Genomic DNA, 27,475 nt, shown 5'->3' with positions numbered 1-27,475 from the left:
CGACGGATACCCAGCCAAGCCGTCCGGGGCCGGCGGGGAGCTGCACTCCCCCGTATATGCATGCATGCAAGGCAACTCATTAATCGAGTACACTAAATACTTTAGCAGGATGTGTATCGCCAGCGTTTAATGGGCAGGCCGGGGGGCGGGGGGGCCCACGCCGCGGCCACCCACCCGAATTCCCGACGCCCCGCCACGACGATTTGAGCAGAAGAAACAGAAATAGCAACCGATCAAAATCAGATCGGAGCCGTTTTTATTCCTAAAAAAGAGAGCCATGATCACAACCTACTCGCCGCGGTGGGCTTCCTCCTCGTCTCCCAGATAAGGATTTGCGCTTGCCAGTTCCCACCACCATTACTACCGACCGAGGAAGGAACGCGTTCGTTCATCATATATATGCGTCCGTTCCTGCTCCTTGCCACCCGAAGCGCCGGCGGCTATCCCTCTCCCACTTCTCCACCGCAGCGCCCAGCTAAGCAGCCATCGCCTTCGTCTCCCCACCCAGCCACCGAACCCATCCCCTCCCCTCCCTCGCTCCGCCTCCTCCTCTGATCCGTCTCTACATGAGTAAGCGGAGCGGCCTGCTCTGCGTCCTGCTCTTGTCGCTGGTGCTGCTGCTGCAGGCTGCCTCTCTCTGCTTGCCCGCGGCCGCAGGCAGCAACCGCCAGCTGGTCGTTGCTGCTGCTGCTGCCCGGATTGGAGACAAATTTTTGTGTCAAGATCCGATCGGGCGACCCAGCAGCAGCAGCGTCATGTCCAGCAATGCCGGCGACGAGCTCAGCAGCCCCCCCGCTGCCGCCTTCACCCAAGAGGGCTTCACTGCTCCTGCTGCCGCCTTCAACCAAGAGGGCTTCACTGCTCCTGCTGCCGCCTTCACCCAACAGGGCTTCACTGCCCCTGCTGATGCCTTCACCCAAGAGGGCTTCCTTGGTGACGAAGCCTTCTCATCCGGTGACAGATACCCAAAAGAAGATGAAGACGAACTGCTATCCGGTGATGGATATTCAAGAGATCCCGACAGATCTGTTGAAGAAGAAGGGCCTCTAGGCGAAGAAGAGGAAGACGGAGATGATCTGATGCTCATCGTTAAACAAGGTGCTCAAGTTGAGCCTAGCAGCAACAACTATGAATTGCATGGGAGCAGTGCCGACGTGCCGTGCCCCGAGTGCGGGAAGCTCTTCAGGAACGACAAGTCCATGTTCGGTCATCTCCGAAGCCATCCCAATAGGGGGTACAAAAAGGGTTCTGGTCATCTCAAAAGCCGTCCAAGCAAAGGCTACAAACCACCTGCCAGGCCCAAGCCACTGCCGAGCCGCAACGGTAAACTGTCGCCACTGCCGAGCAGCAGCGCTAAACTGTCGCAACTGCCGAGCCGCAACGGTAATCTGTCGCCACTGCTGAGCCGCAACGGTAATCTGTCGCCACCTGCCAACGACAGCAGTCGCGTGGCCAGGTACAGCCAGCGTGATCCCGAATTAAGTAGATTTGAAGTAATGATGGCTTACGTGATGCTCACGCTTAAGCAACGTGGTGATGGGGTAGCGCAGGATCAGTCTCACAAGAGAAAGCGTGAGTCCAGCGAACTAGATGTTCCTGAAGAAGATTTGGTAAGGAACAAAGCAGGAGATGGTGTCGTGCTCGGTGATAGACATGGCACCTCTGTTGCTGAGATGCTAGGAGATGATGTGGTGCACCGTAGCGAACAAGGCAGTTCCCTTGTGGAGATGGCAGTAGATGATGCCGTGCTCGGTGATAAACATGGCACCTCTGTTGCTGAGATGCCAGGAGATGATGCGGTGCACCGTAGCGAACAAGGCAGCTCCCTTGTGGAGATGGCAGTACATGATGTCGTGCTGGGTGATAAACATGGCACCTCAGTTGCTGAGATGGCAGGAAATGATGTCGTGCTCGGTGATAAAAATAGCACCTCAGTTGCTGAGATGGCAGGAAATGATGTCGTGCTCAGTGATAAACATGGTACCTCAGTTGCTGAGATGCCAGGAGATGATGCGGTCTACCGTAGCGAACAAGGCAGTTCCCTTGCGGAGATGGCAGGAGCTGACGTGGTGCTCCCGAACGAGCACCACGGTTCTGTTGCGGTGATGGCAGAAGATGATGTGGTGCACCGTAGCGAACAAGGCAGTTCCCTTGCGGAGATGGCAGGAGTTGATGTCGTGCTCGGTGATAAACATGGCACCTCAGTTGCTGAGATGCCAGGAGATGATGCGGTGCACCATAGCGAACAAGGCAGTTCCCTTGCAGAGATGGCAGGAGATGACGTGATGCTCCCAAACGAGCACCATGGTTCTGTTGCAGTGATGGCAGGAGATGCGGTAGTCCGCAACGAACATGGCAATGTCGAGGTACCAAGGAAGAAGGGGAGGAAGAAGTCCAAAGAAAGCACAGAGGCACGTAGAAAGGAGAAGGTGCCCAGTGCAAGCATGGTCAAGCGTTCTTACACATGCAAGCAATGCAAGGCAGAATTCCCCACACATCAAGCTCTGGGCGGGCACATGGCTGCGCACAACAAGGACAAGAGGATCCAGGCCCAGAATGAGCAAGCAGCAGCAGCATGGGAGGCACATCAGCACCAGATAGACCGGAGTCTAAACAGGCTGGTAACCAGCAGCATGAAACCAGCATGGGAGGCACATCAGAGCCAAAAAGGCCAGAACCCAAACAGGCAGGGAACCAAAGGTGGCGGCGAGGAACCCAGGCAAGGTGGCGGCATGTTCATGTCCACCAGAGAACTGCTTATGGAACGCTACACCAAGCTGTTCAACCAGGGGTGGCTATCCAGGCAGGAGGCTGGAGGATCGTCCAAGAGGCAGCACACTGAGAAGGAGGATGGTGGCTCTTCGTCGGTAGCGCCGCCCCTTGCGGATGGAGGTAGGCGCAGGCCATTTGACATTGACCTCAATGCCATGGCTCCAGAAAAGGAATAGAACAAACACATACCTTTTGTGTGTTTTAGGAAAAAGAAGGAATAAATAAAGCCATTCTGTAGGCAAGCAAATTACCATGTATCTTGAGAGAATCTTGTACTTTCACAACAATATTATATAATGTCTCTCCAAAGCTATACTTGCCAACAATACCCAGCAGAAAATATGTCATGTGAACACAGGTAAATTCGCCACCATGACACACTAACAATACTATATATACTAGTAAGATTGAATAGTAAATTTTAGTTTGCGTCTATGGATCAGAATTAGTTCCACACTAAAGTTTCCAAATAGTAGAATCGTGCTTGCAGTAAATTAATTCCAGACTATATCATTTTTAAAGGCTAGTACACTTGATTTATCGACCAATGAACAGCATATATACATTCTTACTGATTTCTAAAAACTACTGCATAATGCAAAAATATAATTCTATTATAATATTCATTAATATGGTGCAGTTGTAAAGTCAAATAAATAAGAACCTGCAAATGAACATATTGAGTATTATCATGTGACGTATTCTTTATTATCCGACCTCACATGCATGCTAAAGGATAGTCAGGTACATACAAATCATGCTTGAACATCGGTTGTTTATTGTAATCACCTTATTTCAAAGCTAAGACAAAAGGCATCATAAAATTCATACTACAGGACATAATTAATTTATACAAGGAAACGCCAAAAGAAGAAAGTTCTGGACCTCATGCTTTAATTTCCCATGCAAACGTGCTCTCGAAGACACTAACATGCTGAATTGATAAGTTTTCGCATAACATATTGTAGTATTCCCCCATGATCAAAGTAAGACAGTTCCACCTGCAAAATCATGTTTAAGGAAAAACCTTAAATTCTGTATGCATACTACTTGAAGAAATTATATATAATAAAAATAATGCGATATCATACAGCCTGTCTACTAAACTGTGCATATTTCATTAGAAATGAAATTTGATCATACAAAAATCAACGTTCTACTGCATCCTAAGATGTTATAAATAAGGAAATGTTGAAGACATTGCATTAAAGCTCAGGAAGATTGAAGTATTTTTTCGTTAGCATAAATTCTCACACGAAGTTCTTTTGGGTTTCATCTCCATAATAGTGGCTGAATTTTGATGATGGCTCGCCAAGCCTATCACAACCCTCCTCCTTTATCTGGGCTTGGGACCGGCTCAGGGTAGACAAAACTTGACATGGGAGGAGTCCATAAAGAGGGACCTGAAGGACCGGAATATCACCAAAGAATAGCCATGGATAGGGGTGCGTGAAAGTTAGCAGTCCCAAACAAGTTGGGTTGGCTAGAGTGGAAACCTAAAAGATCTCGAAATGGTTGTTAGCATAAATTCTCACACGATATTGAAAATATAGATTTAAACAGTTTTCTTTCTTTTGTACATTTCTTATAAATATATTCTATAGTTTCATAATATATTTCAAGAATTTCCTGAGTTAAGTTTATCTCAGTATCTTTTATATGATCAAACGTCGACCTAATGTGGCGTCAATAATAGGGCACAAATAGATGCAGCAAAAGAGAGAAGGTTGGTTTTAGATGGCATGAAGTATTCTCAGTACAGGAACAACTCCAGAATATATATCATATAATTTACTTCTCAATTTCACATTCCTTGCAGACAGAAGCAGCACTAGTTAGCATCCTTAAAAGGAAATTAGTTTACAGAAAATTAAAGGCTCCTAGAGGATTAGATACTTGAAAATTATATGCAGTATATTCTGAGAAGTACTTTGTAATTTGTTATTGGATTTAATAAATATATTATGATATTTTATTAGTAAAAGTTGTGTTTTAGAGATCATATCTATGTCTAATATTACAGCTTTCAGGGAAACGGAAGGAGTAATAAGTAAAGGTTCCATTTACCTCTGTGTCAAAGCGAAGCGTACATGTAAACGATTTTCGTGTGCTTGTGGTAACAACAATATCCTGGCCGGGCTGCATTTCATGAACACTGCTTGGAAGATGAATAGTGTATTGTTCTTGTCCAGTCAAACCAATTGAGTCCATATCTTCTCCAGACTTGAAGCATAGAGGAATTACACCCATCCCGACTAAATTGCTTCAATGGATTCTTTCGAAACTTTTGGCAATTACAGCCTTAACTCCCTGCGGCGACACATTATTCCATGAGCCTACAAAGTGAGGACGTGCAAGGCACGAAACTTCTGTACTAAAATATTTACCAGCAACATAGTACCTTTTGCATCCCAGTCCCTCGAACTTCCAGTCCCATATTTGGAACCCACCAATACAATTGTGTCTTGCCCATCATTCTTATACCTCTATCAATAGTATGGAGAAAAGAAGAAACATGAGTAGCACAACTGCTCTTTTTCACAAATAGAAAGTTTTAAAAACTTTTGCAGCAGGAGAAATAGCCATCAACTAATTCATGAATATGGGAATTATGGACAGTGGAAAAAACCAAGACCAGTCTTTTTGTGCAAAGGAACTAACCATGGCAGCATCATAGACATAAAGCTTCTCTCTTGTTGGAATGTGAATTGTTTTTGGTCCAGGTTCACCGTCCAAAAGCTTGTTGACAATCCGAATATTGCCGAAGGTTCCCCTCATCATTACTTCATAGTTTCCGTGACGGCTGCCATACGAATTAAAATCCCTGTGCTTCACAGAATGGCCAACGAGATACTTGGCAGCTGGGCTATCCTTGTGAATGCTCCCAGCTGGTGAAATATGATCTGTCGTTACACAGTCACCAAAGCTCAACAAGCAGTAGGCATCCTTTATACTATGAGGCCCAGGTAGATCCATACTCATGCCTTTAAAGAAAGGAGGCTCACGAATGTAGGTTGAATTAGGGTCCCAAGAGTAAACATCTGTAGTTGGAACCACCAGTTGATTCCACATGGGATTGCCTTTCGTGATTACCTCATAAGTACTTTTGAACATATCAACCAAGACATTGGAATGCACAATCTGTGATTTGCATTGTCAGCACACAACAATTAGAATCACCATTGAATAAGTTCATGTACTTCGTTTGTGTTAGACGTAGTGAGGGCAGTACCCGTGCGTATGAATGTGATACCCAAGTGTGTCTGGATATGTTGTGTGTGTCTGTGTGTGTTAGGATATTTGTGGTATTCCACCTCTTGTATATATATAGTACAAGGGTAGCACCCGTGTGTATAAGGGTGATACCCGAGTGTGTCTCTAACAGTTAGAAGCGCCAATGTCCAACAGGAGTGCAGCTCCATTGCTAAATTGAATCTTGTTTGAGCAAAGGTGCATATGTGAATGCTGCCTATTCAACCTTTGCAATGTGATGTGCATCAATTGCTTTCCAAGAAAACTTACTTACTTCTGATACTTCCTCGCTAGATGGCCAGATGTCCCTTAGGAAAATTGGTCTGTTGCCCTTTCCAGTTCCAATTGGCTCCTCTTCAAAATTGATATCAACCTAAACACGACACTCTAAACATAAGAATCCATACCGTTTTGGGGAACAGGATCCACTTTTCTTTTTCTATTATAACAGTTTCTAATTGGCAACATGATTTAACTATACAAAACAACCACTATGCTAATGGATATTAATAGCAAAACATACATAACAAAATACCCTATAAGTTACATATTTTTACGTTAGCTGGAAAGCATCATTGCAAACATTTACAATATTTCCACTTACAGTGCCAGCAAGAGCATATACAACGACTAGAGGAGGAGAAGCAAGATAATTAGCTTGAGTTAATGGATGTATCCGCCCTTCAAAGTTACGGTTTCCAGAAAGAACAGCAACCGCGATGATGTCTAACAAAAAGATAAAAAATTATACTAGTGTCTTCAATATGATACTTTGAAAGGAGTGAAGAGGCACATGCAAGAAGATAGTACCATTTTCTGTAATTTCATCTGCAACGATTTGATCAAGATCACCTGAATTTCCGATACAGGTAGTACAGCCATACCCAACTAGATTGAAACCCAGGTCGCTCAAGTACTTCAGCAAACCACTGAAAATGTTATATTGCATCCACGATCAGTATGATTGGAGGTTACAATACATAATTGCATCCAGGCCGGATTGCAGGAACAACAATAAGGGGCATATGATGAATTAAGTGACATGTAGAAACATACCTCCTAAGCAGATATTTGGTAACAACTCCTGACCCAGGGGCAAGACTTGTTTTAATCCATGGTTTGACCTTACCAAACAGAAGAAGGCAATTGAGTACCCTGACTAGCCAAAGGGCAGAGAAGGAAGATGCACACCTACAGTAACTATAAACTATTGATCATAATTAACTAAGTGCTGACCTCGAGGCCCAACTCGTAAGCTTTCTTTGCAACCAACCCAGAAGCAATCATAACGGTGGGGTTTGAGGTGTTTGTGCAGCTTGTGATAGCAGCTATGACAACAGTCCCATGTTTAAGCTCTGCAGTTCGCCCATGAAAATCAAACTTCACCACTCTATTTTGCAAATCTTTTGGGATACCATAACCCTGAAATAAATAGAATGAATCATCCTTGCTTCTGTCTTCTCAAGAGAATAGTTACATTAGGTAAAGCAAACACACTCAACATATCTTATGACCTAAAAATACCATGGATGTTAGTCAGCGCATGAAGCTATTGGAAAATGAGAAAAATTGGTAATTTTCAAATGTATCAGCACAGCCCATGAACTTTTTATGAATACAGACTTGAGACCAGAATTCTGGAATTTGTTTGCAAAGACAGGACAAGAGGCACACTTATAGGCTGTAACGAACGTGTAACGTAAGTTTTGATATATTATGTTTGCTCTCTTGCGCAACACCTCAACCACTTGGAATTAATAGACTTAAATATATAATCTAGGCATCAAGATCCCTTCAATTAGTATGAGCAAACAAATTTATTTGTCTGATGATCGACGCACCTTGAAACCAATTTTATTTTCCAGACATGCATGCCAGTCTGTCTTCATGTCTTTTAAGGTGACTCGATCATGAGGTCTGCAAGAAGAGCTTGTATTAAAACCATGTAAGAGAATGGAAGTATACCACAACATAACAGGATAAATTACCTCTTCGGACCAGAAATACATGGCTCAACATCTCCCAGATCCAATTCTATGTATGATGAATATGTCGGTTCTATTTTAGGCTAAAATCATAATGGAATACGCAGTCAATATTCCTGCATGGTGTTCACTATATTCATAACAGTGAAGAATTAAACTTACTTCATTGTAATCCACAAACATTTTGTTTGCACGTAGATATGCCTCTATTGTTGATACCTACATGGTCAAAGCATTCAGCATTACCGAATAAGAACGTAGTTCTCAGTAGAAATTATGTTAACCATCAGGACATGGATATACTAGTGTACGTTTTTGTTCCAAACAGCATCTGCAAAGCATAGCAATGTATATGTAGCAAAGTCATTTTGAAAGAACAAACAACCATTATACTCACAGTTTCATCTTCTCTTCCAGTCATTTTAAGATATTCTAAGGTGATATGGTCAACTGGAAAGAAACCAACAGTTGCTCCATACTCTGGTGCCATATTTGCAATTGTTGTTCTATCAGCCAATGCAAGCTCTTCCATACCTCGGCCTACACTTACACAGTAACAAAGCTAAGTCCCTGATAATAGCCGCTAACTGTTTGTGACAGGACAAAGGATATCTGCCAATGATCTAGACAATAAAATACCATAGAACTCCACAAACTTTCCAACAACACCATGTTTCCGAAGCATTTGGGTAACCGTGAGAACTAGATCAGTTGCTGTGACCCCATCCCTTAGTGTTCCATGTAGCTTGAATCCAACGACACCAGGTAATACCATGCTCATGGGCTGCGGACAAAATATAGAAGAGGTAAATATATAAAGCATTCACTGAGCTTGTGAGGAAATTTTGTTCTCATGTACTATCGATTCATGGCTCGGTAGTCGCTGAACATTTAATGTTCATCAAAACTGCAGCAACAGACTGACAGGATCATTTACATGTTCCAAACAACTACCTAGACTAAAATTAATTGTTTTATTGATAACTAGTAATCGTGCACGTGCAAATGCACATATATGAATAAAATTGATAATTTAATCTCTTGTAACCCTGTGCTCCCGATCAAATAAAACTATCTGCCTGAAGGTGGTTCGAGCTCCGAACATAACATCAAGAATCAGCTAAAGGCACTATCTTTGCGAAGAATCAGCTAAAGGCACTATCTCTAGACTCTGATAGGAAGCAATTTATGTGTTTCATATTACAGATTACCAGGTTGCTAATAACTTTTAATTCCTGCTGTAGTAACAATCATGCTTTTATATTAAGTATGGTGATAATGGAATAAAATGTTATGCTGATTACTGGCAAAACATGCAAAACAGGGTCCTTGCACCATTTATGCAATAGTTTTAGTTGCAATAGTCAAACAATTATAAACATCATACTTGATTTGGTCCCTGCGACAAATTGTTTCAAACTGAAAAACTAGCACAAGAAACAGGCAAATATCACTCAGCATACTGTTTTCCAGGAAATTGCATATGCAAGCACATGTCAAGGCCAAAAGAATTTGAGCATGTACCTGACCAAGCATAGCTGCCTCAGCATCAATCCCTCCAACCCCCCAACCAACAACACCCAGTCCATTAATCATTGTAGTGTGGGAATCAGTCCCCAGAACACTATCGGGATAAAGAAGGCCATCTCTGTTGAAAACAACTCTGGCAAGATACTCAAGATTTACCTACACTAGATAACATAAGATAAGAGTTCAAACATAAAAAAAGGGAACTCTTGATGTTATTCCTTTCACCTGATGAACAATACCAGAACCAGGAGGTATGATAAGCATATTGTGAAATGCAGAAGACCCCCATTTAAGGAAGGCGAACCGTTCCTTGTTTCTCTCGAATTCCAGTTCCATATTGGCCTGTATCGCATTTTGTGACCTCACCACATTAGCAGTTACTGAGTGATCAATTACAAGGTCTGCTGGAACCAAAAAGCAGAAATACGGAACTGTATATTAATTACAAAGAATATGTGAAAGGAAATATGCTCTGGCTAAATTAATATAGTATAGGAAATAATTTAATACCATCGGGTTAATCTTATCAGGATTGCCACCTAATTCCAACATTGCGTCGCGCATGCTTGCAAAGTCAACAAGGACAGGCACACCGGTAAAATCCTAAGCCGAGGTATCATTAGAAAACACTGCATGCAAAGAGTTTTATATGGGAAATCAACTAATGTTAGATCCTTGTACAGACGTACCTGAAGTATCACACGTGAGGGTTTGAATGGTATTTCAACTTGCTCCAGGGAGGTCTTCTCCCAGCCCATGATCTTCTCTACATCCTCCTTGGTTATTTGGAACTCGTCACAATTACGCACCGCAGATTCAAGAAGAACACGAATGGTGTATGGCAGTTTATCTGGAGAAGGCATCACCAAGCACTCTAATAGGTGATGTACTTCCTTCACAGTTCCTAAATGCAGCTTTGACAAACATTTTCTTATGATGTTCAATATATTTGCAAATATGTTGTTTGGTCCAACTTGAACCCTTAACTATACAACCTGTTTATAATAAACACCGAACTTTATGAAACCATTTAACCTGAGACATAGATACTTGATAGTTGATTTTGTATTATAGGATTCTAAAAAATTATAAATTTCATAGGGGTAGAGAGTGCTCTGAAATGATAATCTGCGAAAAATTCAATCAACAGGATGAATATATGTGTCCTGTGTAAAAGTGAAAAGACAAATTCCTTTATCTCTTGTGTTTTTTTTTGTATAGAACACAAATAGTTATACTGTATGATGAAGTTTTAATGGTTCTCACTTTATAGCATTTCCCTTAGGCATGAATTGTTTCAGATTATTGGTAACCCTTGGAGACCAACCACCCTTCAAGCCTTCCCGCAATATTTAGGGTGGTTTTGCACCTATGAAACTTCAGAAAGCTTTGAAGTATGGAAGACTGAGAAACTGCAAATTTTCATCCAAACATCTGAGTATTTGTCCTCTGTAACAAAACAGGACTCTGTTTATCTATTCTCATTTCGTAAAATATATTTTTGCATGATATAATATCATAACATTTACTGCATATATCAACTGTTTTACATTTTTTGGAAACCAGAAATTAAGAAAACATTATAGAAAACCAAGGAAGGGTTCAGTTTAAATGATTTTAGAAGTTCAGTGTTTGACATAGACGGTTTCATAGTTCAGAGCTTATGTTGGACCCAGCACCATAGCTCACGGTTAAAAATGGACATTTTGCTATAATAAAACTGCAATGGAATTGTTGTAAAAAGAAAAGCCTAGGGTACAAACGCTAAAACAGAAAACTTAGAGAATATCATTATTACACAACTATAGCCACAACCCACATGTAACATGCGCCTGGCCCTGCATGCCATTCTTGCATGCGACGATATATTCTACCCCCTTTATTATGGCATATTTATTTTCATGCAGTTTATACAAGCACGTGTTACTGTCCGAATAACAAACCGGTTTGACCGTTAGCGTGGTCGTGGAAGCATTATTTGTATGAAGCGGTTTGACTGTTAGCGTGGTTGCGGAAGCATTAGTTGTATGTGAAATGCTGTTTTGTCCAAACATTTCAGTGGATTTCACGCGTGGATTCGAACGCGGGGTGTGTGAGTTTACCACCGCAAGATCTAGCCACCGAGCTAGCGGCCGGTTCTCTCGTGGAAGCATCATTAATTTCTATGTGAAATGTTATTTTGTCCAACCCAGCAATACCTATTCGCTGATCGCCTAGGTCGGGGATGCTGTAGTAGCTGCCACAATCGCCACCCTCACGGTCTCGGAGCCCCCTCAACGCGAAGCTGAATGGATTGCTGTTGCTGCTGCTGGTAGCTGCACACATAATCATCAAAAGTGCCTGATTTAGTTAAACTGATTCCATGAACTGCCTACAAAATGACGTGGGAGCCGATCCCCTAAGTCGCCGAATTACGAACCACAACGACGAAACGAAAAGGAGGGCTAAAAGCACATACACTTAAATTAACCCCAAAAATACGGCGAAATTCTTTGCAGCAAGGAGCAACGAGGACTCGACATGCGCTCGAAGATCAAAGTAAAAGTACAGAAAACGAAAAGTTGCAGCAGAAAATCGTACCCATGGCCACCGGACCGATCGGACGAAGAGGGGAGCAATGCGACAAGCGGCAGGCGGCGGGGGGATAGCATTTGGCGCGTGGCGTTGATGAGGACGGGGAGGCGCCGAGGTCGAGGTGCTGTCGTGGCGGGGCGAGGAGGAGGGACGCGAGCGGCGCACCTCGTGTTCCCCCGCGGCATTCCCCACCTGGACGACGACGGATAGCGGCGGCAGGAAGGAAGGAGACAAAAGTCCCACCAAAACGCGGGCCTGGCTGGGCCGAAACCGCTCTGCGCAGCAGGAGATTGGGCAACCGCCAATTCGTGATCGGACGGTGGCCGAGTGTAATTTTGAGTTTCGGGCCGACGATCTCCGGCCCATGTTCTGTGTAGCAGACGTGTGGCCCATTATAAGCCCATCCAAGGTTTTACCAACCAACCACAGGCCCTGCTAGCCCAAACACACAAACAAACCCAGTTGGCCCTAACTGAACACCTCGGGTGTCCGGCGACCGGAGCGCCTTCACTGCTCGGTCCGCCATGGCGTCCCTCGTCCCCCGGCTCCTTGGCCGCCGGACTCTGCACCCCGCCGTCGCTCTACGCTCTCCACGGTTCATCGCCACTCCTCCTATTAATGCCTCCATCGCCATCTTGTATTTTGGGTTTGATTTATCTGTTGCCTCCTAACCAGCGATGCTTGGATGCGATTCCACGGCGCAAATCCCCCACGCCCCTGCCCGCTGTTCCGGCCTTCCCTGGGGGTTGATGGATGCGCGGGAGCTGCGCGGAGATGGTGGTTTCTCTCGCCGGTAAGGCACCGGAGCACGGCGGTGACGCTGAACACGGACGGTGGCTTTGCGCGGTTCTCGGTCGGAGATCTGGACACGAAGCAGAATGGAGTGCAGAATCAGCCGCCGGCGAAGAAGAAGATGTCCAAGAAGTCCAAGGTCAACCAGCTCAAGTGGTTCCGCCTCAAGGCCAAAAAGAAGATGAAGTCGCCCAACCCCGAAGTCAGGATAAGATACAAGCTCGGAAAGGTTGCTTGGTTTTAGCATGTTATATATTACCACTCTGTTCCCTTTCGTATGTATAGTTGATGAGAAATGCTGAAATGCTGCATTGTCAATTTCTCATATGAATTCAGGCCAAGAGGAAAGAAGAATGGCTGATTGAGAAACTCAGGAAGTACGAGGCCCCGAGGGCTCCAGAGCCGGTTCACGACCCTGAGATTCTGACCGAGGAGGAGAAGTTCTATCTGAAACGGACTGGGGAGAAGAAAAAGAACTATGTTCCTGTTGGGAGGAGAGGGGTGTTTGGTGGTGTGGTTCTCAACATGCACCTCCACTGGAAGAAGCATGAGACTATGCAAGTAGTCTGCAAGCCCTGTCAACCTGGGCAAGTGTATGAGTACGCAGAGGAGCTGGCGAGGCTCAGCAAAGGGACAGTTATTGATATTAAACCTAATAATACCATTATCTTTTATCGTGGAAAGAATTATGTGCAGCCAAAGGTTATGTCACCTCCTGATACTCTTTCTAAGCAGAAGGTAATCATCACTAGTCCTATACCGACAAATCTGCTTGTTCTCATGGTACTCCTTTTCTATCTGAGCATACTATCGTTTAGTTTGTTCAGTTGACTTGACATCATGTATCTATACTCCCATGTCCACAGGCCTTGGAGAAATATAGGTATGAACAGTCTCTTGAACATACCAGTAAATTTATTGAGCAGCTGGAACAGGAGCTTGAAGATTACCAGAAGCATGTTGCTTTATTTAAGAAGCGTGAAGGGGCTATTTCTGAGCAAATCAGTAATGAAGACTCTGCTGTGGATGACCTCACAACTAGCTCAGATACCGATTGAATTGCCTTCTTCCTCAATTGACATCTCATATTCTTTCCGCAATGAAGGTTTGAGAAGATCTCGCTACCCTAAAAACTTATGTCATGTTTTTTTTTTCACTCTTCCAAATGCTTGGCAGGTGCAAGAAACGTTTGGTAGCAGCCACATTTGTGGCGTTCCACACTTGTCTAACATTGTATTTATACCCCACCTATCATAGACCTTTATTTACCCAAGTTTTGCCACAAGTGTGGTGACCAATTTGATCGCCACAAAACTGCCACTTGCCATACCTGTGGCACAACAACAACAACAAAAATCTTTTGAGTTTCATCTCCATAAGAGTGGCTGAGTTTTTATGTTGGCTCGCCAAGCCTATCACAACCCTCCTCCTTTACCCGGGCTTGGGACCGGCTATGTTGAGACAACATAGGCGGAGTTTCTTTAAAGGAATGCAACACGAGGACTTCCCAGGAGGTCACCCATCCTAGTACTACTCTCGCCCAAGCACGCTTAACTTCGGAGTTCTGATGGGATCCGGTGCTTTAGTGCTGGTATGATCGCATCCACCTGTGGCACAAAATTGAGTTAATTTATGGATGGCAGCCAAACATGCCCTTAGATGCAGAGCTTAATATTCATACTGAATTGAGAAGCTTTCCCTTAGATAGATTGCAATAGGAATTAAACAGCGCTTCAATGCTCAGAATCAGGTAGAAAAAGAGCGGTAGCATATTCAGGGGTATTATGCTTAAAATTACTAGTCTGGGTAGTTGGTAGGTACTTGGTACAAATGTTCTTTGTTTGTGTCTTGATGTGGTCTTAGATTTGATATATCCATTTAATGAAAGTTCTGTTGTTACTTGAACATCAATGTTGTCAGCATTTGATCTTCATAGGGCTGGTAGTGAGTAAAAAGCTAGTTTTTTCTGTTCAGCTTGATTATATTGGTATGATTAGTTTCATGGGTTTTTATCATGTATGCCACTAGTTGTGTCCCACTAAGTTTTGCCAGTAGAAGTTACAACTGCTAAAAATGCTATCGTTTTGTGAGATGCTTGCTCAAAAATGCCATTATACACCTAAAAAATGCCATCGTTCCATTAGATGCTTGCTCAAAAATGTCATTAGACACCGTTACTGTCAGGTCAAACCCGTTGACCATGTTATATGACCAAAGTACCCCTAGACCCATATGTCAGCTCTCTCTATTTCACAATGATAAGTGTGGGCCCCACTTGTCATGAGTAAGCAAGCAAATAATTTTAGAGGAAAATAAGAACATTGTTGGGGGTCGAGTGGGACCCACACTTTATTGTAGTGAGATAGAGGGAGAGCTGACATTTTGGTCCATGGTTATTTTGGTCATATATCATGGGAAACAGGCTTTGAGCTGACAGTAATGGTGTCTAGTGGCATTTTTTAGCATGCGCCTAATGCAGCGATGTCATTTTTGAGCAGTTGAAACTTAGTGGCATAAATGATAAAACCCCTAGTTTCATTGCACTGCTTTTAGGATCCTAAGAATAAGTGACCTTCTTCTCTTTTAGAATCTGTTGTACATTGCCTTACAACCATTACGCGTGACTTGTAATTTTGCAATAGCCCTTGTGTAGGGTTCTCATGCTTCCTCATAAAATGGAAAAAGGGACAGTTAGTAGTTCAAGAGCTATTATACTGCTGGAGTACCATGAACCCAGAGGAGCAATACCTATGAGGAATCAAGTACCATAAACATATTTATGGGATGCTCACATTGAGAGTTAGTAAAGTTTATGGTTTGAAGATTTAAGGTAGTAGTGGATGCTGATGGTGGAGGAGATGAGTTGAACTTTTTGAGAGAGATGGGCTTGCTTGTTGCTTCGATACTGAAAAATCAACTTGGGTTATCTGCTGCAAAGGAAGCCTCTCAAATGGAAACTGGTAAGCTCTTACCTGGATCTCAACGAGTAGATTATAGCATACATAAGATTGATGTTTTCAGATTAGAATTTACTTTTGTAAGATTAGTTACTATACTGTCGGTGAAGTCAAGATAATGTCAAATGAATAAATTATGGTTTGCAGTAGCAAACTTATATAGTTCATACCATGTTTTACTCGTGAGCAACATTTTGTTCTACTTATTGTTTTCCTTATTGTAGCCGTGAATGGGTTCAGCCCTATTGTTAAAAAAGTCAACTTTTTGAATTTGGTTTCTCTTAGTACTCACCAGCCCTTCTATATTTCACATTTGATCGAATGCTTGATTTGGACTTATATATTCCAAAGATAGTTTCAAAATCTTAGTTATTATAAAATTAAAATTCAACCCAATTTACTTTTGGAAAACTGAATTCGGCAAAGATCATAAGATACTTGCGGTAATTGGTTTTACCACTGGGGTCTTGAATGCTGGTACGACTTACATGCTGCTAGCCATGATACCATGCCATATGTTGTCACAATTGATGATCTCACCATTTCCAGCAACGCACGTACCACCTAGGGGAATACTACCTTATGGCCCTGAAAAGGAAATGAAGTTATTGCTTGACTTCTTCACTTTATGACACTAGTCAAGTGGAGGACTACACATAACTAGTGAAATACCCACGCTTTCCAATTGATAAAGGATTATAAACAATCATGGCATGCTATCGCCGCCGGCTCAATACTCCGCTGGACATACTCCGTGCGCACGGGCTAAGTCATCAGGCCGCTGGATACCCCGTGCGCACAGGCTCACTTACCCTGTGCACACGGGGCTGCCTGTGTGCAGCTGTTGGGCTTTGCCCATGTATTCACATTTCGCCCCTCCTTACCCCTTCATGTCTTGGACCTATATATACTGCTCCATTTAGGGATAGCTAAGAATAGATCTAGACATTAGAGCTTCACTCATGTATCTCCCCTTGTGGGATTCCTCTTGAGAGAGAGAAGACTCCATTGAAGTTCAAGACATCCGTTGGAGAAGATCCTTAGGGATTTGAAGACCCCTTCAAGGGAAGATTCCTCCATGGAATTCAAGACCCATTACTCCTAGAGATCTAGATGAACTATCTTGTATCTTTATTTCCCTTGTTGTCTTTGGATTTTGATGCACCTCTTGCATTACTTGTGATTTGAGGAGTACTTGGAGTGAATCTTGTCCATTAGAGTGTTCTTGTGTTTTCCCCTTGTGTTCTTGATGTTCTTCCTCAAATTCACCTCCAAATCGTGAACATCAGGCCACCTAATTGGAGGTCGATTTGAGGAAGAACACCAAGAACACAAGGGGAAAACACAAGAAGAACACTCTAATGGACAAGATTCACTCCAAGTACTCCTCAAATCACAAGCAATGCAAGAGGTGCATCAAGATCCAAAGACAACAAGGGAAATAAAGATACAAGGTAGTTAATCCACATCTCTAGGAGAGATGGGTCTTGAATTCCATGGAGGAATCTTCCCTTGAAGGGGTCTTGAATCCCTAAGGATCTTCTCCAATGGAGGTCTTGAACTCCCATGGAGTCTTCTCTCTCTCTCGGAATCCCATAAGGGGAGATACATGAGCTAAGCTCTAATGTCTAGATCTATTCTTAGCTATCCCTAAATGGAGCAGTATATATAGGTCCAAGACATGAAGGGGTAAGGAGGGGCGAAATGTGAATACATGAGCAAAGCCCAACAGCTGCACACAGGCAGCCCCGTGTGCACGGGGTAAGTGCAGCCTGTGCGCACGGGGTATCCAGCGGCCTGACGACTTAGCCCGTGCACACGGGCTTGTACCGTGGGCACGGGGTCCTGGGCTCGTGCGCGCGGAGTATGTCCAGTAGCTCTCCGGAGGGGTCGTGCGCACTGGGTCAGGAGGGACCGTGCACACGGGGTCGCCTGGGTGTGTCTTCTTCCTTCGTGTTGTTGGCTTCTGGCTTCCTCGAGATCTTCCCGTCGGTGTTGGTGGAACTTGGCCTTCCTCTTGACGGTTCCTTCTCCACTTCCTTGGATGGTGTAGTCGTTCCCTTGCGCTTGCACTCCTTGTCATCCCTGAAGTTCTAACAATACCTATGTATGCACACGAGAGGGGTGTCAACTGTCAAGTAGTATACCATCCTCGAAGGGGTCAAGTGAACACGCGTAAAGGAGATGGTTCGCCTTTATGTATGTGAACTAGATGTGGCACTTGTCACTTGCCAAACGGACTCTTGACATGGTGATGTCCGTAGGATGCTCCGCATCATGTTTGCTCTTGTGTTCAATCACAAGTCAGACATAGTCCTTTGGTAGAAGGACGAACTGGTCTATCAAATTCATCTGTCGCCATCAAGTACCACTTGTTCACTTTACTTTACTGCTTTTCCCTTAGCAGTTTACTTCCGTGCTCTGTGTCGATAGACTTATTTGATCTATTTTAGTATTTCGTGCTTTCCTCTGTTTCACTCTATCGGTTCGCATCCTTTTAGTTTGTACTTAGGTTGTTTGTCAGCATGGTCTTCTTTGTGTTTGTCTCTATCTATTCAGCTTGTTTTCATTCGGTGTTATACCTGTTTTCCTAGCTAGTATTCCTATCGGTTATATTGTTGTCATATATCTTCCCATGCTACAATATCTGCTGACCTACTGGATTACCATCGTAATAGTCAGACCTATGTTCTACTATGCACGAACAATTATCGCATCTTTCCTCGAAAGATTTGTTCTTCTCTGAAGTGCATGTTTAGCTTTTGCTTTACCGAACTTATTCCGCCGCTGTGATTCGGTTCAATTCAAACATTCGAAGAATTTTTTTAATCTCCCATTCACCCCCCTTTGGTCGATATACTCTCGGTCCTAACAGTGTTGTCTTGTTGTATATATGTGGTGCAGTCGCGTTCCGTTGTTTAACTATTTATGGCTGGAAGAAGCCTATTAACCATGTAATCATGACTTACATCTGCCAGTAGAACCTTGGTGACCATTCCCACCTCACGGATTTTATTACTAGTCTTTACCATCTTTTCATACGTGAAAGCTCAAATGCCTATCTGGCCAATAAAATGTCATGGCACACAAGGTAGCCTTCGCCATATGTAGCTCTAGGAAGATCTTTCAAAGTCGTTCCCTTGCTCAATTGTACTTTACATCTGAATTAAACTCGTATCTTTTACGACCATAATTCTTAGTCCATTTGCTCGCGTCTGGATGTATTCTACCTGCTTTCTAAGCTCTCTTCCATATGTTCTACATTGTACACAAACAACAACTGATGCCACTTTCAAGCTCACTTTCGTGGCTCAATACCTCGAATGCACGGATACTTCAGCCGACCAGCGTATCAGTATCGGATACCGTATCCGATACCGATACTCCTCCGATACGCCCCCGATACGTATCCCTGGAGTATCCGAGAATTAATGATTTAAAACAATTGCGATACTCGAAGGATACTTTGCCAGTACATTTTGGATACTTTTCCAGCCCAGGTAAGAGCCCACTCAGCCCAGTTAAGAGGCAACCAGCAACCCTAGTGCCCGGATGCCCCCCATCCTTTCCCACACAGCGTCTTTCCTCCCTCCCGTGCTCACACCAGGCGGCGGCTGTGTCGCCAGCGGCAGCTCACCCAGGTCCCAGGGCCAGCGGCGGTGGCAGCTAGCTGGTGACAAGCTGCTCCTCATCACCAACGTCCCCTCTCACGCAGCAGCCATCCTCCTCCTCAGCAACGTCCCGTCTCACGCAGTTGCCATGTATGTACAATTCTCTTCATTTCTCCTGCCCAGCCAAGCTCATCTCCTCTTCTTTCTTCTCTGATCTCTGAAGATCTCTTATTCTCATCACCCCAGATTGCTTTGAGTAGCTACAACGTATCCGTATTGGCACTTTTTTGAAATGACGAATTTACGTATCCGTATTGGCCCGATACTGATACTCGTATCCGTATCGGTGCATTTGAGCTCAATACAGCTTGTATGGTTCTCTCTAGGCGCATCGCATATATGGCATCTTCTCTTCATCTTTATATTGTCTGGTTTTAGCTCTTATGTTACCATTGGTGCTTAAGAACCACCACAAGTAAAAATAGTGACATGCCAAAATATTTTACTCGAACAAAATAGTGAGAAGATGCTGACATTTCCAGAGAAAGTCACTGCCGTGGCATAGAAAACTTGGATTCACTCAGGTTTCTCTGTCATGGCAGTGTTTTCCATAAAATTGCTCATACACATAAGACTTGAACATGGTCTCTACGCCGACTACTAAAAAGGACAGACCCAGTGCATAGAAGCTCCCACACAAGGTGGGGTCTGGGGAGGGATTATAGGAACCTAGTCTTACCCCTGCAAAGTGCAATGCAGAGAGGCTGGTTCGAACCCAGGACCTCTTGGCACAAGTGGGGAGGACTTCACCACTGCGCCAGGCCTGCCCTCCTACGCCGACTACTACATTCTCAAAAATCTGACCATGATCTCTACTCCTACATCATGAGTACATCATTTGCTCCTACAATCATGTGCACACAATTACCTGTGCTGTTATGACCTTGTACATCCTCTTGGCCTCCCCTCTAGTCTCACCACCTCCATGTCCAAGCCCACCGCCCTCACGACCTTCATCTCTCCACTCCCGCTACCCTCCTTCATCTTAGCCATGTCGCTCATCGTTTTCCGTCGAAGCCAACATTCATGTCCAGGCCAATAGTGGGGTGGCCAGTGTTCATGCCATGCCCACGGCCTTGAAGACCGGGAGAACGAAGTTTGCATCTACTGCTTGACTGGCCGAGCCATTTTGTGTGCATGGGACCGTGCTCGGCCATGACCCATCAGTCTAAGCCTTCCAAGGCCGCATGCGTTTGGACACACCCGCCATGCCTGCGACCACCATGAGTGTGTCCACCGTCCCCACGACTACCTGCTAGACTGTTGTGATTGTGACCATGTTTGCCTTCCATGTCAGGATGTAGGCAGGGCAGGAAACGGTCAGCCTGCACTTGCTAATGCGGGTGGTCATGGTCCCGGTGGGTTCATGAGGCGGTTTGCATGTGCTCGCGTGTTTTCCTCGTGGGTTAAGTGGCAACTCGTGAAAGCCGCATACAGCCAGAATCATGCAACTGTGACAGGGATTAGAAAGCAGGTAAGGGCGTAAGGCGTTTCCTCACGTCCGGGGCACAGTTCACCTGTAGCACGCAGCAGCCAACACAGCTTCCCTACTGCACGTCCACACAGTCCATCTCCCGCGCCACCTGAGGCAATGCTGCCTGCCGACCGCTGCCGGCCGCGCAATTTTCAGGGTGCGAGTTTACTGTGCATGTACAGTAGATGCGGCTTGCTCATTTACTGCTGTGAATTTTCAGGGATTCTCCTGGTTGGATAGAGCTCATAGTACGAGTTATGTTTTAGTTGGAGATGCGGGATGCTGCGGCGCCCGCCGGACAAAGCGGCCATATCGCTTGAGCCCACTTATGACCATACGGTTTGTCCAACAGCGCTTAGCGGGCATACTTTGTGGGGCGGCGTTGCGGCCAAGCGGGTAGTCCCGTCCAGCTTGCATCCTGACTTCCACGCCACCCTAGGCCGTTGTCATCATGACCGTGGACATGTCCCAAGTCGTCGTTGGCGCTATCAACGTGATTGCAGGCAAGTCGAAGACCATTTGGGGCACTCTAATAAAACCGCAGCCCACTTTTGTATTTCCCCACCTCCTCGCTCGAGACTATATGTTGAGCGTTGCGCCGCCGTAACGAGGGACGGGAGGCGTCGCCGGCGTCCACGACGCGGCAGGGGCGAGGCGCTGGCTATTTACAGGGATGAGAGATGCCGTCCGCTCCGAAGCCGGCGAGGTCCCCGGCGACCGCGATATGCGCGGGGTCTAAGGGCAGCCGGCCGTTTGAACGTGATGTTGACGGCGGCGAGCGGCGGCCGCTCGCTCCCTCCTCCTGCTCCAAGCGGCCAGATCCGCACCATGCTCGCGGTCACCTCTGCCCCCTCCCCATCCTTTGGATGTTTGTTGTATTTCTTCAATCATCGTTGGATGATACAGTGCTGAGACACATCGGGGCCGCTTGGGTGTTGCAATCTGACGGCGGATTACAGGCGGAAATGTATTCGGTTGTATTTTACTGGTGTACAGTAATATCCAGGTGTAATAATTTACAGTTGTAAAATTTCACAGACATTCCAAGCGCGGCCTAAGTGTAATTTCCAGAAACATGGTTCATCCAACTTTTGGTACAAGGGTCTAGGTATCTGCAGTGCCATCTCTTCCAAATTTTGCTGTGAACCTGAACCGTGTAACCTAAATTGGTTTGTGTATGACAAAATTATTATGACATAGGCTTCTGTCACAAAACTCAGACCATGGCCCTTAAGTTGCCTTCCTATAATATGTTTAATTTGGCAACATCAGAGAGTGAAACACCAACCAGCACATGTTTGTTGCTCTTTGTTTTTATTTTGTGCAGCCTTCACTTATTGTTCTTGTCAAAGCCTTATAAAGAATCCAACAATAAGAAACTGAATATCATAAATTGTTCTTGTCAAAGCCAGTTGCCTGGTGGGTACCACGTAGAAGTGTTCCACTTTCACAGCTCATGTGTCAATGTCAAAGAACCCTTTCATATTATCCTATCTGTAGGCCATAGCCAACTAAGACAAAGCAAACCCCAAAGCCATTTGGATGTCTTGCACACCCGCTGCCATTATGCCACATCAAGACTCATATGGTCCCTTTCAGCTGTCCTGTGGTGTATGCTGGCGAACAATTTATGTTAGGCCCCAGCCATTGACATGAGCCCTCACCAGTTGGCTCTGAAGGATTCCTAGTCTCCATTTTTGGTTCTAGTCCAAAAGATGATAAAATCGGTTTATCGGCATCGAGATCTGTCAGTCCTAGATAGCAATCACTCATCATGTAGAACTGGTCATCCTGCAGCATTTTACATCATCTACTTTCTGCGATACAGACATGGTTTAAATTTAAGGCATCATGTCAATTGTGTAATACGGAGACCTCTGAATTTTCCCTTGTGAGTTTTTATGCTGTTAGCATATGACGTTAGTTGGTTCTTGCTTGGCTATGTGTACTTTATGAAGTGAACTACTTCTGTGGATTTTGTTCGGAACCAACTCATACTGTATGACACATGAACAACATTACTATAACATGTATGCATAAATTTAGTTACAATTCGGAAGCTACTGTTTTTCTTATGAGGACCCACAATCTAGTGCCCGACACTGATTGTACCCTTATAACAGTGAAGACCTGGAGACGTAATGGATGCCCATCAGGGATTTCTGAACCATTGAAGAGCTGATTTACAGACCGTTGAAATGAGAGCATACTGGTTATTCTATATGTAGGATGATTTCTTGGATCATCTATCTGTGCTCTGCATGGAATTTGCTGCTTCACAAGCTTTTGGTCTTCTTCACTCGAGAGATTAACAGATTATAAATGGACGAAGTCCTTATCTGCATGTAAATGTAAACTAGTTGTGCTTTCTCATATAATTGGTGTTGGTTTTTCCTTTTCTTCTACGAAGCTTATCAAGAAGATTGCAATTCTATTAGAAGAGAATAACACCGGTTAGTTATCAGTATCTTTGTTTTGTTGTCACTTTCGATATATGCATGTCCTGGCAGTCTTGCCATCCATCATGGGCAGCTTCCTCCACATCGAGAAGTACTTGTCATCCATCCATGTACTCTCCGTTCACAAACATAAGATGTTTTAACTTTTTTCTGAATCAGATGTATATAGACATGTTTTAGTGTGCTTGTTCACTCGTGTCAGCCTGTATGTAGTCCATATTAAAGTATCCAAAACATCTTATATTTATGAATAGAGAGAGTAGCAATTATTGGAGGCGGCAAAACATCCAAACCAATTGAATAGTTTGGCTAATGTTCTGCATTTGTCATTTGTTGCAAAATTTATGATAAGGAAATTGTTCGTCGAATGGAAACAGGGAATCAATGAATCGTTGGAGAACGCACATTAACAAGTCATGAGTGTATCATATCCCATAATCCCAAATCTTTAGGCCATTGCAATACTTTTTGTACATTTACAATACAGTGGTTGAAGCACTTGTAAAGACAGAAGAAGAGCAAACACAGCAGTTGCCCTGCCTGTGTTTGACACAGTACTATTTCACATGCATCATTGCTTTATGACATTGTTTATCTTCTTTGGTGTAATTGTATTTGCAAGTAGCTTGGCGTGCTCTGGTTGCAGATTTACCTAGTTGGGTCCATGCATGCGATACAGGTGCGGTTCGTTTCATCCATTCTTCAGCTGCAGCCGCCGGCCGCGAAGCCGATCCTGGACTGCGCGACGTCGTAGACGACGCTGAACGTCTGCTGCTGCGTGTTCCCGATGATCGCCGTGCTGTCGGTGGCCGCGAACGCGAGGCACGTCGTGGACTCGTCCACGTCGATCAGCACGTTGCCCGGCGCCAGCTTGAGCGTCGCGCCTCCGGGGAACGCCATGTCCATGGCCGGCACGCGCAGCGTTGACGCCTGGCCCTTGAAGCACGTGTCCAGGATGGAGTACGCCGGCGAGCGGGGCGCTCCGCCCATGGCTGCGCCTAGCGCCTTGCTCAGCGCCGTGTACACGGCCGTGGGCAGGCGCGTGATCACCGTGCCGGAGTCGATGATCGTCGGCAGGCTTCCATACTCCGACGGCGACACCGTGAGCGGGCTCCCGGCGACGGACATGCTGGCGAGGCTGACGAAGTAGAGCGAGGCGTCGAGCGAGCTGGACACCATGGGCGTGTACGAGTACTGTCCCGGGCTGTACGACCCGAAGGACAGGTACCCGGTCGACGCCGATGTCGGCAGGCAGTAGGAGAAAGAGTCGCCGAGGCTCGGCGCGAGCTGGTAGAGCAGCGACAGCTTGTTCCGCGCGAGGCCGATGAGCCCGGCCGACCGGCCGAAGAGGCCCTCGTTGTCCTGGCCGCACCCGTAGTAGAAGCCGGGGAACCTGCCGGAGCCGAAGGAGACGGTGTCCCTGCTGAGGTACCCGAGGGAGAAGGAGCTGTCGCCGTAGGTGGCCTGGTAGATGCAGACGCCGGAGGCGGAGCACGCGGACGGGTTGAGCGTGGCGGCCTGCAGCTCCCCGCACTGCGGCGCCGAGCACGGCACCGCGGCGTACGTGCTGGACGTGCGCGGGTTGTAGAGCGGGCCGGCCTGCCGGTGGCACGACACCACGCAGGGGGAGCACTGGAGCCACGTGAGCGACGACCCCGTGTCGACGACCATGGCGTAGGAGGTCGCCGGCGTGCCGAGGCCCAGCTGGGTGACGTAGTTTCCCACGCCCACCGACGCGCCGGGCGCGAGCGGCACCGAGCTGGCCAGCGAGTCGGCGAGGTGGTTATCGCCGGAGGACTTCTCGCGGTGCTGTTGGCGGAGCGACGTCGGGTGGCGGGAGGGAGTCTTGGCGAGGCGCGAGGCGAGGCGGGCGATGCGCGCCTCGTCGTGGGCGATCACGGCGGAGAAGGGGAGGTCCGACGGCAGAGGCGCCGGCGAGCAGGGGCTCTGCGGGTGGTGCAGCGTCAGGTGCATGCCGGTGCCATTCATGTGCTGAAAATCTGCAACAAACGACCATCGTATAGTTTGTTAGTATTACTCACGCCATTATCTTAACATGTTACTGTTTGCTGGGATTAACTGATAGTAATGGTTTATAAAATTTCCAACTCTACTCTTGCTAAGAGAGTGGCGCTTGCATGTTTTCTGACTACTCAATGTGGTTTGCTTTCGCGAACCAACCTATGGTTCGATGGTTAGAGGGACTGTATGGTATCCCCACCCATCAGGGTTTAAATCCGGATACTCGCATTGCATTCAGTCAGAGGAGACGTTCCCGTCAACGACGAGACGTCTATGATGACTTTGTAAATCTCAACATGATATGCCGGCTCAGTCTTTTGAAGGTGTTCATAAAGGTAGGGTGTGCGTGTGTGCGTTTATAGGGATGAGTATATGCGCGTGTATATGAGCGCTTGTGTCTGTACTAATATTTAAAAAAAAATGGTTTGCTTTCAGATGGAGCTAGTCCGTCCGTCCAACCGATGATTGCTAGCTCACCGGTGGTAGGGTACAAACCGTCCGGCCCCTGCATATTTTGGTAGCAGCGGACTGCACGTAACTTTGCACGCACACGACCATGACGCGTCGGGTTATTCATTCCAGCGATGTTTGGATATAAGTTGGTACTGAGTCACGGTCTGGTGTTGACGTGGAGAACTACAAAACGAAAGGGATCGTCAGCAGATTAGCAAACAGGAGAATCTGGCCTAACATTCTATGAATGAATTCTGTCACAAACCATTTTATCAATTATACACGCCTTCCGTAATGTACTAAAACCCTATCCATTTTGTCACCAGCTGCAACCGAAATTTGTCGCGGAATCTCCTGTTTTTTTTTCTCTTTCTCCCTTCTCATCAATGGGGTCTCATCCAGGCACCAACAGACGATGCTCCCATCCCATGGAGCACCGGTTGCCATGCCCTCTCATTTGTCTCCACATCACAACTTTCAAGTCTTAATCAATTATTGACAGGTTACCAATTTGTCCATGATTGTACTACCCGAAAGTCCAACGCCAGAGGAAACCCGTCAAATGGAGTAAACTGAATTGATTCGTCGACAGTTACGGGAAGGGAGAGTCAGGCTGGTTCACGCAAGCGTCTATTCGTGCCACTTATCACTGCTTGGTTTGCTCTGTGTGGTCACCTTCTCTTTTCCTAAGCACTGTTGCTTACTTTCTTGTAGCTTAACGGTTGATATCTCTGCTAATTATCTGGTTCGCTGGCTATCTGGCGCCTGAATTTCTATAGAAATATGCGTTATGAATTTCAAATACTCTCCTATACTATAGATGTTCCTGGGAATGTGTATGCTAATCTATTTAACAAACCTGGCACCTGCGATCCATGGTTAGTGAAGGTGGTTAATATAGTTATCACCACATGCTGCCTGTCTAAGCTCTACAACGCCAAAAGAACAAACGACATAGTATCCAGCCCTGATTCAACCATAAGCCATCCATCCGTCTACTTATCATGGTCCCATGAACGGTTCAAGTTAGGTTGTGTACTGCGCAACAAGATGGTATCTAACGATGATGAAAACCTCTATAATAAAAAAGCTATGATGGACGGAAAACTAACTGGGGAAGAGATAAATACACTGCCAATATTACTGAGTATTATGGGAGTACCATTAGCTTGTGAGGTGCAGGCGTTGGTGATCTCCCTGGCAGGAGCCACAAGAGGGAAGATGAGAGAGCCTGCGAGAAGAAGAAGAAGCGACTCCATGGTGTTGCGGGCTAAAAGCTTCTGCTTCTTCTTGAGGACGTTCAGTAGGCTTGTTCTTGTGGCCTCTATATAGTGTGTGTGAGTGGTTCGTTGGAATCTTTCCGGTAGCTTTCAACGCACATAGTTTGTCACAATAGATGCGTCTGAGTTTATCCACCCAAATGATTATTTTTTAGGGACACAAATTATTATCTGTGGTGACGATGCTCTGGGCGAAGCGATTACTGAATTATTGACGAGTAATGTGGCGCTGCTTCTCAAGTCCCGATTCTCAG

At 45.4% G+C, this 27,475-nt stretch overlaps 2 protein-coding genes, 1 non-coding gene and 1 pseudogene across 7 annotated transcripts; 1 reads left to right on the top strand and 3 right to left on the bottom strand.

The window, feature by feature from the left end:
* Positions 1–3,490: 3,490 nt before the first annotated feature.
* On the bottom strand, positions 3,491–12,295 carry LOC119334515 (annotated as a pseudogene).
* A 256-nt stretch (positions 12,296–12,551) lies between these two features.
* On the top strand, positions 12,552–23,717 carry LOC119329788 (uncharacterized CRM domain-containing protein At3g25440, chloroplastic-like). Of its 4 annotated transcripts, none has more exons than XR_005159765.1 (6): positions 12,552–12,708; positions 12,789–13,134; positions 13,242–13,643; positions 13,772–14,010; positions 15,559–15,865; positions 23,136–23,717. XR_005159765.1 is itself a non-coding variant. In XM_037602880.1 (5 exons), exons 1-4 carry the CDS (start codon positions 12,638–12,640, stop codon positions 13,961–13,963), a joined length of 1,011 nt encoding a protein of 336 aa, XP_037458777.1. In that variant the 5' UTR covers positions 12,552–12,637; the 3' UTR covers positions 13,964–14,010; positions 15,559–16,042. The 4 variants fall into 4 exon arrangements, 1 of the variants encoding a protein (XP_037458777.1); XR_005159763.1 differs by having other exon boundaries at positions 23,131–23,717; XR_005159764.1 differs by having other exon boundaries at positions 15,548–15,865; positions 23,131–23,717.
* LOC119334760 lies at positions 14,392–14,510 on the bottom strand. The gene has a single exon (XR_005161525.1). It is a non-coding gene; the product is annotated as a 5S ribosomal RNA (ribosomal RNA).
* A 155-nt stretch (positions 23,718–23,872) lies between the features above and the next one.
* Positions 23,873–27,221, bottom strand: LOC119330891 (aspartyl protease family protein At5g10770-like). 2 transcript variants are annotated; one of them, XM_037604019.1, is made up of 3 exons: positions 27,104–27,210; positions 25,966–26,124; positions 23,873–25,466 (listed from the first exon to the last, which is right to left on the bottom strand). In XM_037604019.1, the coding sequence occupies exons 2-3, from the start codon at positions 26,063–26,065 to the stop codon at positions 24,169–24,171; spliced, it is 1,398 nt and encodes a 465-aa protein (XP_037459916.1). In that variant the 5' UTR covers positions 26,066–26,124; positions 27,104–27,210; the 3' UTR covers positions 23,873–24,168. The 2 variants fall into 2 exon arrangements, with proteins under 2 accessions (XP_037459916.1, XP_037459917.1); XM_037604020.1 differs by lacking the exon at positions 25,966–26,124 and having other exon boundaries at positions 27,104–27,221.
* Between the last annotated feature and the right edge of the window lie 254 nt (positions 27,222–27,475).

Source organism: Triticum dicoccoides, chromosome 7A (genome assembly GCF_002162155.2).
Source record: "Triticum dicoccoides isolate Atlit2015 ecotype Zavitan chromosome 7A, WEW_v2.0, whole genome shotgun sequence".
In the NCBI taxonomy this organism is placed as follows: Eukaryota; Viridiplantae; Streptophyta; class Magnoliopsida; order Poales; family Poaceae; genus Triticum; species Triticum dicoccoides.
The sequence above is the reverse complement of the archived record's forward strand: the minus strand, read 5'-3'. Positions and strand labels throughout refer to the sequence as shown.

Excerpts from the sequence above, each read along its gene's own strand:
- LOC119329788 (XM_037602880.1), top strand. The coding sequence starts at position 12,638 with ATGGCGTCCCTCGTCCCCCGGCTCCTTGGCCGCCGGACTCTGCACCCC. Across the intron at positions 13,135-13,241 it reads TAAGATACAAGCTCGGAAAG|GCCAAGAGGAAAGAAGAATG; the intron begins GTTGCTTGGTTT and ends ATATGAATTCAG. Across the intron at positions 13,644-13,771 it reads ATACTCTTTCTAAGCAGAAG|GCCTTGGAGAAATATAGGTA; the intron begins GTAATCATCACT and ends CCATGTCCACAG.
- LOC119330891 (XM_037604019.1), bottom strand. The coding sequence starts at position 26,065 with ATGAATAACCCGACGCGTCATGGTCGTGTGCGTGCAAAGTTACGTGCA. Across the intron at positions 25,467-25,965 it reads CGGTTTGTACCCTACCACCG|ATTTTCAGCACATGAATGGC; the intron begins GTGAGCTAGCAA and ends CGTTTGTTGCAG.